Below are 17,727 nucleotides of genomic sequence, written 5' to 3'. Positions count from 1 at the left end.
ATATTTATTATGATATTATTTAATATTAGCACCAACAACTGTTTTTTCCAAAAACTTTTTTCATATTATTGTCCAAAATGTTTATAAAAGGACACCATATTTTAAATTATTCAATTTTTAAACCACTATGTAATGAGTGTCTTGAACTAGGTGAATAAGTCTCAAGATTTTTAAAAATCAAATTAAAGTAAATATGAAGCATGGCCTTATGGCAAAATATCAGAGTGATAATGATTAAACAAGACCTAAACCAGGTCCCCATCCTACATTATTGTAGTCATACTGAATAGTGACTGTATACAATGAGAAACTGTCTACATCCTATGAATACTATTAATGACAGATTTTTAAAAAATAAATGACAAGAATACAAATAGCTAATATCAGTAAAATGCAGTAGTGTTCAGGCTCTTAATTCAAAGTCAATGGACAGAAAAGATAAGAGATTTAGGGGGTTTTAGGGGAAATAAGGAAGCGCCAATGGAGTGGTTACTCTGAAAACAAACACCTGCCACAGGCAAAAAAATAAAATGGCAATTAAGTTGATTGCAGTACTTTAATGTTTTAAAGAAAACTTATTAAAAATACAGATTTAAAAAAATCTAACATTCTTGACAGATATAGCATCACCTGCCTTTCTAAAAATAGTATGGTAAACACAATTGCAGAAATGTATGTTAATCAGTGGTACAATATTATGGATTTAAAAATCCTGACACACTCTTACTATCTGCTGCTTTGAAGTCAGATTATGGCCTGGAATTTACGTCAGGCTGGGTCCAAAGTGGCATATTGGGACCCAGGCCAGGATCAGTAAACTGTGCCTATTTTGGCAGGACTTCTCCAGCCAAGAAAGGATAAGTAACAAAGAAAAATAACCTACCAATTATTTGAGAGACCAAGAAAAGTAAGGAAATCAGTTTTGTAAAAAACACATTTCCCTCTTTTTTACAAGCTTCTTTATTTACTCCGGATAGTTAACATAACAGTGTTCAATAGTGAAGTAAGTGGATTTTACACTCACTATTACTGTATGGGTAGAAAGAGCCACATGCATTTTTGTTTTTGTAAGTCATCTCTGATCTCTGCAATATGGCACATGAGAACAGAGATTCAGAGGCACAAAGTTAATATATATCTTTAACATTGTCAAGGATTCAAAAATAAATGCAATCAAATAGAAAAAAAATCAGTTTAACATTTTGACCTTTCCCAAGGATGTGAAGAATCTTTCCGCATGTCAGAAATCTCTATAGCAAAGATTCCTATGAGAGAGAAGAAAATTGTGCGCATTAATATTTTTAATTCAAAGATTCCACCATGTATAAAAATATATTCTAGTATTACTTCAGGAATACTTAAGAATTTTCCCAACTTCTGTGAAGAAACACAGATATAGTGTATATTTCTTTTGCTCAGTTTTTACAAATGGTGATACATCCATATCTTGGAATCATCGTCAACAATAAAAGGGAATGGATTATTATTACATACAACTTGAATGGATCTCAAGAACATTGTGCTAAATAAAAAAAAATCTATCTCAAAACGTTACGTAGTGTTTGTGATCCCATTTCTATAATATTCTCGAAATGACAGAATTATAGAGGTGGAGAAGAAATTAGTGTTTGCCAGGTGGTGGGTGTGTGCTTTAACTATGAAGGGATATCACGAGCTATTGAGTTCCTTGTTGCTTATGGAACAATTCAGTGTCTTGATTGTGGTGATGAAATATGGGTGGTGTGTAAGAAAAGCTGCACACACATGAGTGCATGCAAAAACTGGTGAAAACTGAAAAAGGCCTATATTAACATTGTACCAATGTTAATCTCTTGGTTTGTAAGATATTGTCATTGGTAAACTGGGGGAAGGTCATGGGTAACTCTCTATAACTATTTTTGCACCTACCAGTTATACTGTAATTCTTTCCAAACTAGAGGCCTGATGCACGAAATTCGTGCACGGGGCCGGGGGGGGGGGCGCAGGGGTCCCCTCAGCCCAGCCTGAACCTTCCCACAATCCAGGACTGCTGGCTCCTAATTGCTCACCTGCCTGCCTGCCTGATCGCCCCTAACTGGCCCCCCCAACAGCCTGGTCATCCCCAACAGCCACCCTCTGCTGGCCTGGTCACCCCTAACTGACTCCACCCCCCAGCTAGCCTGGTCACCCCTTACTGCCCCCCCCTCCGCTGGCCTTGGTTGCCCCAAACTGCTGCCCCCTATTGGCCAGATCACCCCCAACTGCCCCCCCTGCCGGCCTGGTCACCCCTCACTGGCTCCCCTGCCAGCCTACTCACCCCCAACTGCCCCCTGCCGGCCTGGTTGCCCCTCACTGGCTCCCCTGCCAGCCTACTCACCCCCAACTGCCCCCTCCTGCTGGCCTGGTCACCCTTAACTGCCCCCCCACGCCCCGCTGGCCTGCTTGCCCCTCACTGTCCCCCTCTGCCAGCCTAGTCACCCCCAACTGCCCCCCTCTGCCATCCTGATTGCCCCTCACTGCCCCCCCTGCCAGCCTAGTCACCCCATGCAACCTGTTTGGTCATCCATTCAGTTGTTTTGGATGTGATGGCCCCTGGCTCTTTATATATATAGATAAAAAGTAAAATAAAACAAAATTGGTACACCCACACAATGGAATATCATTCAGTAGTTAAAAGAAATATGCAACAACATCTGAAGCACATGAAAACCTGGGGAAATCTCTAATATGTTATGCTAAGTGAAAGCCAGCCATTAGAGGCTACATATGATAAGATTTCATTTATATGACAGCCTGGAAAAGGCAAAGGAACAAGAAACAGACCAGTGGTTGGAGAAAAGCAAATTAAGTAAATTTATTGTCTAAATAATAGGTGGCCATCAAAGGATACCATTTAAAACTAACAGCAAAAGTTAAGTAAGAAGATTCAAGATGACGGCAGAGTAGGTGGAATTTACACTCACCTCCTCCAAGGACAGAACTGGAATTGCAACTAAATATAGAACAACCTGAATAATCAAGTAAAGACTAGCTGAACCGAAGTCTTATAACCAAGGATTAATAGAAGCCACATAAAAATGGTAAGAAGGGCAGAGCCACGAAAAAGGCCAGCCTGCACCCACAGGTGGCAGTTGAGGTTCTGGAGGGATATCTCAATTGCAGGGGGTTCACCATGAAAAGCACGGGGTCTCAAGCCCTCACCTAGCCCCCTGGCCCAGAGCACCAGAACTGGGAAGAGGAGCCCACATAAAATCTAACGGTGAAAACCAGCAGGGATTCTGTCCTGCATGGAGAGGTAGGGTCCTCTAAGAACCAGACATCCTCTTAGAGCACCAATGCACAAAACCTTATTCACAGCCAGTCGCCCTGTATTCCAGCAGAGAGAGGGAAGAGCAGATGAGAGGCCTGTGAGGAGAGATGGGTTTATAACTTTGGGGAGAGAGCCAAAGGGGCAGCCGCCAGGATCCGTGTGCTGAGTCCCATTCTCAAACTGCAGATGCTATCTTTTTTGGGTGGAGCACTCCCTTCCTTACGGCATCAGCCTGAGGGAATACAAAAGCCCTGTCCTCTCAACTCCCTGTTGCCACACCCTGCAGAGCTCATGGAGTCAGCTGACTGGGCCATGGTAGAGAGGTCCCAGCAGACTCAGGGGTATCCTTGACTGAGGTATGTGGCTTTGGGGTGGGGTCAATCCCCCCACTTTCCTGTGAACTTGATGGGTGCCTTCCCATCAAGGGAGATACACTAGACCCAACCTCTGGGCTCCTGGCGGCCTCATCCTGACTCTTGGTGGTCCCTTCCTGCCAAGGAGGCCTGGACTGAATCTGGGACAGACTGAGTTGTGTGGCTCTAGGATGAGGTCCGTTTTTCTTGCACGGAGCCCTACCTTCAACTGGCCAAATGCTGGTCTGTTTAGGCTTGAAAAACTCTGCTGGCCTCACCCTACTCAGCACTCACTGAGACTCTGCCCCACTACAAAGGCCTGTAGGAACCTGGCAGGTGGGAGCTAGACTTTGTATATCCCGGGACTTTTGCTGATGCCTCTGACCCAGCACTGGTAAGAGTTTGAACTTGTATCAATCTGGTGAACACCACTTTCCCTACCTGGTAACTCACTGACAACGTACTGCATGCAATTCAAATACTATAAGAGGCTTTTCCAGTGACTGAAGGCAGTCAGCAGGTGGAGGCCAGCAAAGGAAGAACTGCAGATGCCTTGCAACTTTTGCTGACCTGTCCCCAGGCTTGGGGCTAGTGGAAGCTGGCTTTGGTATGCAGCTTGGTCTTCCACACACACCAAGGCCCAGCAGAGGCAGCTACAAACTATGAGTCACTTTGTAGCTTCAAACAAGTAGCTCTGAGCCATCACAGTGACACTGACCTGCACCAGAGTCTCTCCCAAAATGCCCCAGAACAAACACACCCAGTGGCCAGCTTCAGACAACATCAGAGCAGGATCCAATTAACTGCACAAGTGGCACATCCAAAGGGAGATCTTGGCAGGCACCAGACCCTGCTGAGGTGAATTCTACTTTATGTGGTCAGCACCTGCATAGCACCTCATACTCTGTGATCAGGAACAATCCTCATAGTCAGCCATCCTGGGTGTCAAACTCACTAATGAACAGTCCAATAGCAAGCTCAAGACTCAACCACAACAGGAGGGCTCACAAAACACACACAAGGGACATTACTAGAGCACCCAGCTCAGATGAGGAAAGAGACTGCACCACTGGGTCCCACAGGACACCTACTACATAAGTTCAACCTACCAAGACTGGGAGATATAGATTTACCTAATACATAGAAACAAACACAGGGAGATGGACAAAATAGTGAGACAAAGAAACATGCCCCAAGTAAAAAAACAAACAAAAAACAAACAAACCAGGAGATATCTCCAGAAAAAGAGCTAAATAAAATGAGGGTAAGCAATTTGCGTTTAAAAAAAATGTTTATAAAGATGCTAAAGGAACTAGTGAGAACTTCAACAAAGAGACAGCAAGCATAAAAATATATACAGAAACCATAAAGAAGAACCAGTCGAAAGGAAGTACACAGTATCTGAAATGAAGAATATACTAGAACAGTGATGGCGAACCTATGACACGAGTGTCAGAGGTTACATGCGAACTCATTTTTTTGGTTGATTTTTCTTTGTTAAATGGCATTTAAATATATAAAATAAATATCAAAAATATAAATCTTTGTTTTACTATGGTTGCAAATATCAAAAAATTTTTATATGTGACATGGCACCAGAGTTAAGTTAGGGTTTTTCAAAATGCTGACACGCTGAGCTCAAAAGGTTCGCCATCACTGTACTAGAAAGAACAAACAGTAGGTTGAATGAAGTAGACTTTGATTCAGAAATTTAGAAGACAAGGTAGCAAAAAACTCAATTAGAGCAGCAAAGGAAAAAAATTCTAATATGAGGATAGTTTAAGGGACATTTGGGACAACATGAAGCATAACAACATCTGCATCATAGAGGTACCAGAAAAAGAGAGAGGGAGAAAGGAAGGTATTGAGAATCTATTTGAAGAAATAATGGCTGAAAATTTCCCTAATGTGGTGAAGGAAATAACATAAGTCCAGGAAGCGCAGAGAGTCCCAAACAAGATGTACTTAAAGAGGCCCATATCAAGACACATCATAGTTAAAATGCAAAGGTTAAAGATAAAGAGAAAATCTGAGGGGAAAACCAAGATGGCGGCATAGGTAAACACCGGAGTTTGCTGCCTCGAACAACCACTTCAAAAATACAACTAGAGAGAACCAAGATGGCGGCATAGGTTAACGCCGGAGTTTGCTGCTTTGAACAACTACTTCAAAAGTAAAACTAAAAGACGGAAGGGACATCACCCAGAACCACAGGAACGCTAGCTGAGTGGAAGTCCTACAACTAGGAGGAAAGAGAAACGCATACGGACACTCAGAGGAGGCGCAGTGCTGAAGTCAAATTCTGAGGTGCGGAGTGCGTGGAGCGGGCTGGCAGCGGAGGGCGCGGTTGTTGTTTTCAATCGGGAGGGAGTCGCAGACTCTGAGCTCCAGATACAGGCGAGTCTTTAGGGACCCAGACTCAAACGGGAGAAGCGGGACTGTCTGGCTTCGGTCAGAGCGAGTGCAGCTTTCTCTCCCAGCTTTGCAGCGGGTGCTGGGACTCAGAGAGGCAGAGCCCCTGGGGACAGGACTGAGAGCTGCCATAACTGCTCTCTCCGGCCCACGCTGTTGATCCTGTTCGACCCGCCTTGCCCAAGCCCTGCACAGAGGCATTTGCCGGATAGCCTCAGGCAAAGGCTAGACTAGCACCTCCCTAGAGGACAGAAGTTCTCTCACTGCTGACACAGCTGATTCTCATAGCCACTTGGCCTGGAGGTCAAACCCTCCCTGGGATTAGCTACAACAATCAAGGTTTAACTATAAGACTGCGAACAAAGACCACTAGGGGGTGCACCAAGGAAGCATAACAAAATGCGGAGACAAAGAAACAGGACAAAATTGTCAAAGGAAGATATAGAGTTCAGAACCACACTTTTAAGGTCTCTCAAGAACTGTTTAGAAGCCGCCGATAAACTTAATGAGATCTACAAGAAAACTAATGAGACCCTCGATGCTATATTGGGGAACCAACTAGAAATTAAGCATACACGGACTGAAATAAAGAATATTATACAGACTCCCGACAGCAGACCAGAGGAGCGCAAGAATCAAGTCAATGATTTGAAATGCGAGGAAGCAAAAAACACCCAACGGGAAAAGCAAAATGAAAAAAGAATCCAAAAATGTGAGGATAGTGTAAGGAGCCTCTGGGACAGCTTCAAGCGTACCAACATCAGAATTATAGGGGTGCCAGAAGATGAGAGAGACCAAGATATTGAAAACCTATTTGAAGAAATAATGACAGAAAACTTCCCCCACCTGGTGAAAGAAATGGACTTACAGGTCCAAGAAGCGCGGAGAACCCCAAACAAAAGGAATCCAAAGAGGACCACACCAAGACACATCATAATTAAAATGCCAAGAGCAAAAGACAAAGAGAGAATCTTAAAAGCAGCAAGAGAAAGAAAGTCAGTACCTACAAGGGAGTACCCATACGACTGTCAGCTGATTTCTCAACAGAAACTTTGCAGGCCAGAAGGGAATGGCAAGAAATATTCAAAGTGATGAATGCCAAGAACCTACAACCAAGATTACTTTATCCAGCAAAGCTATCATTCAGAATTGAAGGTCAGATAAAGAGCTTCACAGATAAGGAAAAGCTAAAGGAGTTCATCACCACCAAACCAGGATTATATGAAATGCTGAAAGGTATCCTTTAAGAAGAGGAAGAGGAAGAAAAAGGTAAAGATACAAATTATGAACAACAAATATGCATCTATCAACAAGTGAATCTAAGAATCAAGTGAATAAATAATCTGATGAACAGAATGAACTGGTGATTATAATAGAATCAGGGACATAGAAAGGGAATGGACTGACTATTCTTGGGGGGGAAAGGGGTGTGGGAGATTCGGGAAGAGACTGGACAAAAATCGTGCACCTATGGATGAGGACAGTGGGTGGGGAGTGAGGGCGGAGGGTGGGGCAGGAACTGGGAGGAGGGGAGTTATGGGGGGGAAAAAAGAGGAACAAATGTAATAATCTGAACAATAAAGATTTAATTAAAAAAAATACAACTAAAAGACGGAACGGACATCATCCAGAACCACAGGAAGGCTGGCTGAGTGGAAATTCTACAACTAGAAGGAAAGAGAAAAGCATACCGAGACTCAGAGGAGGCGCAGTGCAGAAGTAAAATACTAAGGTACAGAGGCGCACGCGGAGCGGGCTGGCGGCTGAGGGTGCAGGTTGTTGTTTTCAATCAGGAGGGAGTCTCAGGCTCTGAGCTCCAGTTCCAGGCAAGTCTCTGGGGACCCAGACTCATATGGGAGAAGCGGGACTGTCTGGCATCGGTCAGAACTCGAGGGCAGCTTTCTCTCGGAGGGGCTTGCAGCAATTGCTGAGACACTGAGAAGCTGGGCCTCTGAAAGCACCCATAACTGCTAGCCCCGCCCTGTTGATCCCGTGGGACCCGTCCCGCCCAAGCCCTGTAGGGAGGCTTTTGCTGGATAACCTCAGGCAAAGACTAGATTAGCACCTCCCTAGAGATCCAGGAACCACTGTACCCAGAGGTCAGAGTGGGACCATCCAGTTTGCAGCTGCGTGGAACCATAAAGGACCCACTCAGGCGGCAGACTCAGTGAGCACCAAAGCCCGATTGAAGCAAGTCTTGCCCCAGAGGGGTGTCTCCAGCACAGAAGTTCTCCCACTGCAGACACAGCTGATTCTCACAGCCAATTGGCCTGGAGGTCAATTCCTCCCAGTGATTCCTACAACAAGACTGTGCACAAAGACCACAAGGGGGTGCACCAAGAGTGTCCACCTCAGGTAATTGGGGAGGCTGAACCACTGGGCCCTAGAGGACACTTAGCACAGAAAACCACATTATCAACACAGGGAAACATACAAAATGTGGAGACAAAGAAAAAGGACACAAATGACAGAAATGGAGGAAAGCAAACTACTGGATATAGAGTTCAAAACCACACTTTTAAGGCTCTTCAAGAATTTTCTAGAAACTGCCAATAAACTTAATGAGGCCTACAAGAAATCTAATGAGACCCTCGAGGTTGTGATAAAGAACCAACTAGAAATTAAGCATACACTGACTGAAATAAAGAATATTATACAGAATCCCAACAGCAGACTAGAGGATCACAAGAATCAAGTCAACGATTTGAAACACGAAGAAGCAAAAAAACACCCAACCGGAAAAGCAAAATGAAAAAAAAATCCAAAAATACGAAGGTAATGTAAGGACCCTCTGGGACAACTTCAAGCGTACCAACATCAGAATTATAGGGGTGCCAGAAGATGAGAGAGAGCAAGATATTGAAAACCTATTTGAAGAAATAATGACAGAAAACTTCCCCCACCTGGTGAGAGAAATAGACTTACAGGTCCAGGAAGCGCAGAGAACCCCAAACAAAAGGAATCCAAAGAGGACCACACCAAGACACATCATCATTAAAATGCCAAGAGCAAAAGACAAAGAGAAAATCTTAAAAGCAGCAAGAGAAAGAAAGTCAGTACCTACAAGGGAGTACCCATACGACTGTCAGCTGATTTCTCAACAGAAACTTTGCAGGCCAGAAGGGAATGGCAAGAAATATTCAAAGTGATGAATGCCAAGAACCTACAACCAAGATTACTTTATCCAGCAAAGCTATCATTCAGAATTGAAGGTCAGATAAAGAGCTTCACAGATAAGGAAAAGCTAAAGGAGTTCATCACCACCAAACCAGGATTATATGAAATGCTGAAAGGTATCCTTTAAGAAGAGGAAGAGGAAGAAAAAGGTAAAGATACAAATTATGAACAACAAATATGCATCTATCAACAAGTGAATCTAAGAATCAAGTGAATAAATAATCTGATGAACAGAATGAACTGGTGATTATAATAGAATCAGGGACATAGAAAGGGAATGGACTGACTATTCTTGGGGGGGAAAGGGGTGTGGGAGATTCGGGAAGAGACTGGACAAAAATCGTGCACCTATGGATGAGGACAGTGGGTGGGGAGTGAGGGCGGAGGGTGGGGCAGGAACTGGGAGGAGGGGAGTTATGGGGGGGAAAAAAGAGGAACAAATGTAATAATCTGAACAATAAAGATTTAATTAAAAAAAATACAACTAAAAGACGGAACGGACATCATCCAGAACCACAGGAAGGCTGGCTGAGTGGAAATTCTACAACTAGAAGGAAAGAGAAAAGCATACCGAGACTCAGAGGAGGCGCAGTGCAGAAGTAAAATACTAAGGTACAGAGGCGCACGCGGAGCGGGCTGGCGGCTGAGGGTGCAGGTTGTTGTTTTCAATCAGGAGGGAGTCTCAGGCTCTGAGCTCCAGTTCCAGGCAAGTCTCTGGGGACCCAGACTCATATGGGAGAAGCGGGACTGTCTGGCATCGGTCAGAACTCGAGGGCAGCTTTCTCTCGGAGGGGCTTGCAGCAATTGCTGAGACACTGAGAAGCTGGGCCTCTGAAAGCACCCATAACTGCTAGCCCCGCCCTGTTGATCCCGTGGGACCCGTCCCGCCCAAGCCCTGTAGGGAGGCTTTTGCTGGATAACCTCAGGCAAAGACTAGATTAGCACCTCCCTAGAGATCCAGGAACCACTGTACCCAGAGGTCAGAGTGGGACCATCCAGTTTGCAGCTGCGTGGAACCATAAAGGACCCACTCAGGCGGCAGACTCAGTGAGCACCAAAGCCCGATTGAAGCAAGTCTTGCCCCAGAGGGGTGTCTCCAGCACAGAAGTTCTCCCACTGCAGACACAGCTGATTCTCACAGCCAATTGGCCTGGAGGTCAATTCCTCCCAGTGATTCCTACAACAAGACTGTGCACAAAGACCACAAGGGGGTGCACCAAGAGTGTCCACCTCAGGTAATTGGGGAGGCTGAACCACTGGGCCCTAGAGGACACTTAGCACAGAAAACCACATTATCAACACAGGGAAACATACAAAATGTGGAGACAAAGAAAAAGGACACAAATGACAGAAATGGAGGAAAGCAAACTACTGGATATAGAGTTCAAAACCACACTTTTAAGGCTCTTCAAGAATTTTCTAGAAACTGCCAATAAACTTAATGAGGCCTACAAGAAATCTAATGAGACCCTCGAGGTTGTGATAAAGAACCAACTAGAAATTAAGCATACACTGACTGAAATAAAGAATATTATACAGAATCCCAACAGCAGACTAGAGGATCACAAGAATCAAGTCAACGATTTGAAACACGAAGAAGCAAAAAAACACCCAACCGGAAAAGCAAAATGAAAAAAAAATCCAAAAATACGAAGGTAATGTAAGGACCCTCTGGGACAACTTCAAGCGTACCAACATCAGAATTATAGGGGTGCCAGAAGATGAGAGAGAGCAAGATATTGAAAACCTATTTGAAGAAATAATGACAGAAAACTTCCCCCACCTGGTGAGAGAAATAGACTTACAGGTCCAGGAAGCGCAGAGAACCCCAAACAAAAGGAATGCAAAGAGGACCACACCAAGACACATCATCATTAAAATGCCAAGAGCAAAAGACAAAGAGAAAATCTTAAAAGCAGCAAGAGAAAGAAAGTCAGTACCTACAAGGGAGTACCCATACGACTGTCAGCTGATTTCTCAACAGAAACTTTGCAGGCCAGAAGGGAATGGCAAGAAATATTCAAAGTGATGAATGCCAAGAACCTACAACCAAGATTACTTTATCCAGCAAAGCTATCATTCAGAATTGAAGGTCAGATAAAGAGCTCCACAGATAAGGAAAAGCTAAAGGAGTTCATCACCACCAAACCAGTATTATATGAAATGCTGAAAGGTATCCTTTAAGAAGAGGAAGAAGAAAAAGGTAAAGATACAAATTATGAACAACAAATACACATCTATCAACAAGTGAATCTGAAAATCAAATGAATAATCTGATGAACAGAATGAACTAGTGATTATAATAGAATCAGGGGCATAGAAAGTGAGTGGACTGACTATTCTTGCGGGGAAAGGGGTGTGGGAGATGCGGGAAGAGACTGGACAAAAATCGTGCACCTATGGATGAGGACAGTGGGTGGGGAGTGAGGGAGGAGGGTGGGGTGGGAACTGGGTGGAGGGGAGTTTTTTGGGGAAAAAAGAGGAACAAACGTAATAATCTGAACAATAAAGATTTAATTAATAAAAAAATTAAAAAATAAAATAAAATTATCAGGCCTGGAAAAAAAAAAAGATAAAGAGAAAATCCGAAAAGCAGCAAGAGAAAAGCAGTTAGCTACATACAAGGAAGCTCCCATAAGACTGTCAGCTGATGTCTCAACAGACACATTTCAGGCCAGAAGGGATTGGCATCAAATATTGAAAATAATGAAAAGCAAAGACCTATACCCAAGACTACTTTACCCAGCAAGGTTATCATTTAAAATTGAAGGAGAAGGAGTTTCAAAGACAAGAAAAAGCTAGAGGAGTTGATTACCAATAAACTAGTATTATAAGAAATGTTAAAGGGTTTTCTTAAAGGTGAAGAAAAAGAAAGAGAATGAGAAGGAAGCAGAAGAAGGAAGAGGCAGAGGAGGAGGATGAGGAAGAGGAGGAAGAAGAAGAGATTACAGAGAATGAAATGGCAATAAATTTGTAAGTATCAATAAATCACTTTAAGTATAATTGGCTTAAATACTCCAATCAAAATACATAGGGTAGTTGAAAACTACCTTGATATTTACAGAATATTTCATCCTAGAACAACAGAATATACGTTCTTCTCAAGTACACATGAAATATTTTCAAAGAATACCTCAAGAAACAAGAACAATCTCAAATAAACAATCTAACCATCCACTTAAAGGAATTAGAAAAGAAGCAACAAAAAAAGCCCAGAGTAAACTGAAGGAAGGAAATAATAAAGATCACAGTGGATATAAATGACATAGAAACTAAAAAAACAATACAAAAGATCAATGAAACCAAGAACTGGTTCTTTGACACAATAAAAAAGATTGACAGACCTTTAACCAGAGTGACCATGAAAAAAAGAGGATGCAATAAATAAGATCAGAAATTAAAGAGGAGAAGTAACAATTACAAAAGAGTATCAACACTAATAAAAGAGAAAAATGGTAATTGGCGTACGAGCTACCCTTTTCATTGGCTAATCAGGGCTATATGCAAATTAACTGCCAACTGAGATGGCAGTTAACTGCCAACAAGATGGCGGTTAATTTGCATATGTAGGCACAATGCAGGGAGGCGAAAGGGAAAGCAGGAAGAAGCCCCCTGCCACTGACAGTGATCGGAAACCCAGGGGGGAGCTAAGAGCTGGGGGGCAGGGCAAAGGCGGCCCTGGGGCTGCCTTTGCCCTGCCCCCCAGCCATGATCAGAGAATCAGGTGCCTTTTCTGCCCTGGCCAGTGATAGCAGGAAGTAGGGGCGGAGCCAGAGATGGGAGCTGGGCAAGGTCGAAGCTGGCAGTCCCAGGAGCTAGGGGTCCCTTGCCTGGGCCTAAAGCGAAGCCCACGATCGTGGGGCTGCTGCAGCTGCGGGTCCCCGCTGCCCGGGCCGAACGCCTAGGCCAGAGGCATCAGGCCTGGGCAAGGGGCCGATCCTGCGATTGGAGGGTGATGGGGGTCAACGCCTGAGGGCTCCCAGTATGTGAGAGGGGGCAGGCTGGGCTGAGGGAGACTCCCCCCCACACACACACCCAGTGCACGAGGATCAGCGGAGCCGCGAGGCCTCCCGGCACCGGCATCAGTGTGACAGGGGGCAGTGCCCAAACCCCCTGAACCCCCTGATCGCCCTGCGGCTCTGTGTGCGACAGGGGGCGGGGCCACAACCTCCCTATCCGCCCTGCTCTGTTCAGGACAGGGGAAGGCGCCCCAACCCCCTGATCAGCCCTGCTCTGTACCTGATAGGGAGGAGCTGCCCAACCCCCTGATCGCTCTGCGGCTCTGTGTGTGACAGGGTGCAGTGCCCCAACCCCCTCCCCCCCGCCTCCCCCCAACGGGTCCTGCTCTGTGTGTGACGGGGTAGAGCCATAACCTCCCCTTCGGCCCTGCCCTGAGTGTGAGAGTGGCGGCGCCCCAACCCCTCTGATGGGCTCTGCTCTGTGAGTGACAGGGGCCAGCGCCCCAACCCCCTGATTGGCCCTGCTCTGTGCGTGACAGGGGGTTGCACCGCAACCTCCCCATCGACCCTGCCTTGAGTGTGACAGGGGGCGGTGCCCCAATCCCCCAATCGGCCCTACCCTGAGCGTGACTGAGGGTGGCATCGCAACCTCCTGATCCTCCCTGCTCTGTGCATGACATGGGGCGGTGCCCCAACTCCCCAAATGGCCCTGCTCTGAGCCCGACCAGGGGCTGCACCTAGGGATTGGGCCTGCCCTCTGCCACCCGGGAGCAGGCCTAAGCCAGCAGGTCGTTATCTCCCGAGGGTTCCCAGACTGGGAGAGGGCACAGGCCGGGCTGAGGGACCCCCCCTCCCTCCCCGAGTGCACAAATTTTTGTGCACCGGGCCTCTAGTAGGAAAATAATATGAACAACTATATGCCAACAATTGAACAACAAATTGAAATGGATAAATTCCTAGGAAATACAATCTTCCAAAATTGAATCAGGAGAATCAGAAAACCTGAACAGATGATTGCAACTAATAAAATTGAAGCAGCAATGAAAAAACTCCCAACAAACAAAAGCCCTGGTAAAATTCATAGGTGAATTTTACCAAACATTTAAAGAAGAACTAACAAAACAGACGGCCCAGAAATCAATCCACATCTCTGTGGTCCATTAATATTTGACAAAGAAAGCAAAAGCATAAGATGGAGTAAAGACAGTCTTTTCAATAAATGGTGTTGAGAAAATTAGACAGATACATGCAAAAAAAAATTTAAACTAGGCCCCAACTTATACCATATACAAGAGTGAACTCAAATGGATAAAAGACTTAAATGTAAGTCATGAAACCAGAAAAATCCTAGAAGAAAATATAGGCAGTAAAATCTCAGATATGCCAAGGTTGTGGGTTTGATCCACAATGAATACATAAATAAGTAGAACAACAAATTGTTGTCTCTCTCTCTATGTGTGTCACTCTCTCTCTCCCTACCTCTCTCTCTAAAAATTCAATAAAAATTTAATACAAATGGATGTAGAAATAAAAAGAAAATTAGATTTTAAAAATAAAATTTATGTAAACAGATAAAATAGAAATCGTTCACTTTGGAATATTTATATAAAACTAAGTCAAAACACTGTCTTTTTATGTGAACATAACTAATCATGTTTCAATAGCACTATTCCTGACAGACTGTTACTGAGTTTCCTTACATCCTCAAGTAGTCACTGTATATATTGCTATATGGTCCCCAGAGAAAGGACCCTTAAACCACTCACTCTTCTAGAGATCGATCCAGGCCTCGGTCAGGAGATCGGTGGTGAGCACGTTCCGGTGAATGACATTTTGTAATTGGCTTTATTGTAGAATTCAAATAATAAGCATTACTTGAGTAGTTCTGGCGGCGAAGTTCTTGCACAGCCCTCTCCCTAATGCAAAAAATTTTAAAACAGAACTTCTTAAATTTTATATCCAATGGCATTATTAATCCAGTGGCAAAACTGAAGTTCAATTCACACTTTAAAACCTAGCCATCATGGAATAACCAGCATCTGTTGTTATCTAAGAAAGAATGCTCCCAGCCTAAATACTGGATAGAGACCAACTTACCTTTCAAAGCGCTCGGTCCCTAGCTGTCTTTTGGTAATGTCTAAATCAGCTTCCAGTTGCGTGACGACATTCCTGAACTGGGCCACATCTCTACTCTGGATGGCCCTGTGTAAACGAATGTAAGAGAGAGAGTTGATTAGACTTTTAAACGTCTAGAACTTCTGAACCATGTTGGCAATGTTCTCAGCTGGATCCAAGCCAAACTGATCTTTATGGACATATATACCAATTTTAGGTGTAGTAAATGTACAAGGTAGCCTACTTGAAAAGCTTAAGGTGTGCCAATCACACTCAATTAGTTAAACTTTCTCTGTGTCAGTTTTCTTGTGTTTACATGAAGTAATATTATCTCTTATCTATCTCTATTATCTATTTATAGCACATTATATTTATAGAAGTACTTAAAAGTATTGTACTCTTGAGTAATGGTACAATAATCAAAACCGGAATTCACTAGCACCATGATTCATATGGTCTGTTAAATATTAGATCAACCAAGTGCTTTATGTACACTCAGAATTAAATCTGATATTCCCACGCACACTCTCCTCCATTTAACAGGATCTCCTTTAGGGCTAAGCCATGCCACAAACACCCATAACACGGCGCCCTGTCATCAGGAAGATAACGGAGACGAATGCTGCCTGTACAGAGCGCTCCCCTCTCTGCTTGTTCCCAGGACAGCACTCTAGAACACACAGGCTGATCGTGTTTACCAGGGTAAGGGAAGTACTGATCAGCCGGTCTAAAACAGAAGGTAGTCTTTAAGGTTACATTCTTAAGAGATTTCCACCTCTGGCTTGAGAAAGTGACCTGGCAGAACTGGTTAAAGGTAGCACAACAGCCCAGCGGCAGTGACTAAGGACTCAGTGACAGCTGCCATAACCTGGAAACAGTTTCTGAAGGAACTGGCTTTGGCTTTACAGGTTGGGCTCAGTCAGGGGCTCCTGTGAGTGGCTGATTCCTGAGACCATGATTCCTGTCCCTCCCCAGACCCCATGCTCAGACAGGAGGGCAGAGTTGAGGCTGGATGAAAAAGTGTTATAGAGGAGACAGGTAAGAACAGAGGCTGGGGGTCCCCATGCCTCTGCTTTTGGTGAGAGGTGACCAAGTTTACAATAGAACATTCAACTCTCCAGGCAGGCATTTCCACCCACCCTTCCAGCAGAGTCATGGAATAAGCTGCTAATGGTGCTGGGATGCTGGAAAAAGCAGCCACAATCATGCTGTAAGTCAGCGGTTCTCAACCTGTGGGTCGCGACCCCTTTGGCAGTCGAACGACCCTTTCACAGGGGTCGCCTAAGACCATCCTGCATATCAGATATTTACATTACGATTCATAACAGTAGCAACATTACAGTTATGAAGTAGCAATGAAAATAATTTTATGGTTGGGTCACAACATGAGGAACTGTATTTAAAGGGCCAGAAGGTTGAGAACCACTGCTCTAAGGGAAGTCTTCAGTATTCTGTGAATGCAGGAGTCCTTGCAGGTATCTAGTATGTACAATTATAGGTACACAAGCAAATACAGTGTGACAAATGGAATGATTGGGGAGCAATACCAGGTGGGTTCATATATAGAAAAATTCTGGTTTCAGAAGTGTTTTTTTTTTTTCTAATACTGTCTTTATTTCCTAAAGACAGTATTTTAGACCAGACATCTTATTATACCCAAAGCTCTATTGGAAACAACCAACACAATGGTTAAACTTAAATTTAAATCAATTTAGCTAAACATATAATAGAAACTAGCACTAAATTTTTGGCAAATCACAATATTTCTGGTGCTCAGTTTAATTAATGGCTAACATGGATGCTTAAATTATATAAATTCCAGCTTTAAAATCCTACTAACCAATAAAGTATCAAAAATGTAAGGAATATGACTGTTATTATACTGCTAACAAACTCACATTTTATTTTCTGCCAAACACAGGTGTTCTTTAAGCAGCTGAATTTCAGATTCTTTTTCTTGCAGCGCTATCTGAGACTGATATTCTTTGTCCCGATTGGCCACCAGCAAAGCTTCTAGATTCTGCATGGAGATTCTCTCATTTGTCATCTGACTTCTGAGGAGTTCTATTTCAGAACGAGCGGAATCTAACTCATTCTCCATCTGTACAACAATAGGAAGATATCTATAATTATTCCCACTCATTTACTCAACTGATAGATTATCAAAGAGTCATAAAACTTCTGTATTATGTTATAAACTAACAACACCTTTTAATTTCTTGATTAGAAATACTGTCCTCCTTCTTACCAAATACACACACACAGAATCGCTTTCCCTAACTCTTTGCTAATATCAGAAAATTCATTAATAACTAATGAATTATTAATTCCAAACTGCAAACAATTTCCATTTCCAGCTTTGATATTTACTTATATATTTCTGCAAGACTGACATGTGACTACTGCTTTTACTGTATGAGGC

At 43.7% G+C, this 17,727-nt stretch overlaps 1 protein-coding gene across 8 annotated transcripts in view; it reads right to left on the bottom strand.

Moving 5' to 3' along the window:
- Positions 1 to 232: 232 nt before the first annotated feature.
- Positions 233 to 17,727, bottom strand: part of LOC132213024 (testis-specific gene 10 protein) — a 127,704-nt gene continuing 110,209 nt past the window's right edge. For 4 of the 8 annotated variants that reach the window (XM_059658998.1, XM_059658995.1, XM_059658996.1 and 1 more), the window contains 4 exons: positions 17,204 to 17,406; positions 15,288 to 15,392; positions 14,957 to 15,106; positions 233 to 1,265 (listed from right to left, as the gene is read on the bottom strand). In XM_059658998.1, coding sequence (XP_059514981.1) covers positions 1,241 to 1,265; positions 14,957 to 15,106; positions 15,288 to 15,392; positions 17,204 to 17,406 — 483 coding nt within the window. In that variant the 3' untranslated portion in view covers positions 233 to 1,240. The remainder of the gene's footprint in view (positions 1,266 to 14,956; positions 15,107 to 15,287; positions 15,393 to 17,203; positions 17,407 to 17,727) is intronic. The other 4 variants (XM_059658999.1, XM_059658994.1, XM_059658993.1 and 1 more) reach the window with 4 other exon arrangements.

The sequence above is a fragment of the Myotis daubentonii genome, chromosome 12 (assembly GCF_963259705.1).
Source record: "Myotis daubentonii chromosome 12, mMyoDau2.1, whole genome shotgun sequence".
Taxonomy (NCBI): Eukaryota; Metazoa; Chordata; class Mammalia; order Chiroptera; family Vespertilionidae; genus Myotis; species Myotis daubentonii.
Note: the sequence above shows the minus strand (reverse complement) of the source record. Positions and strands in the feature narration are given on the sequence as shown.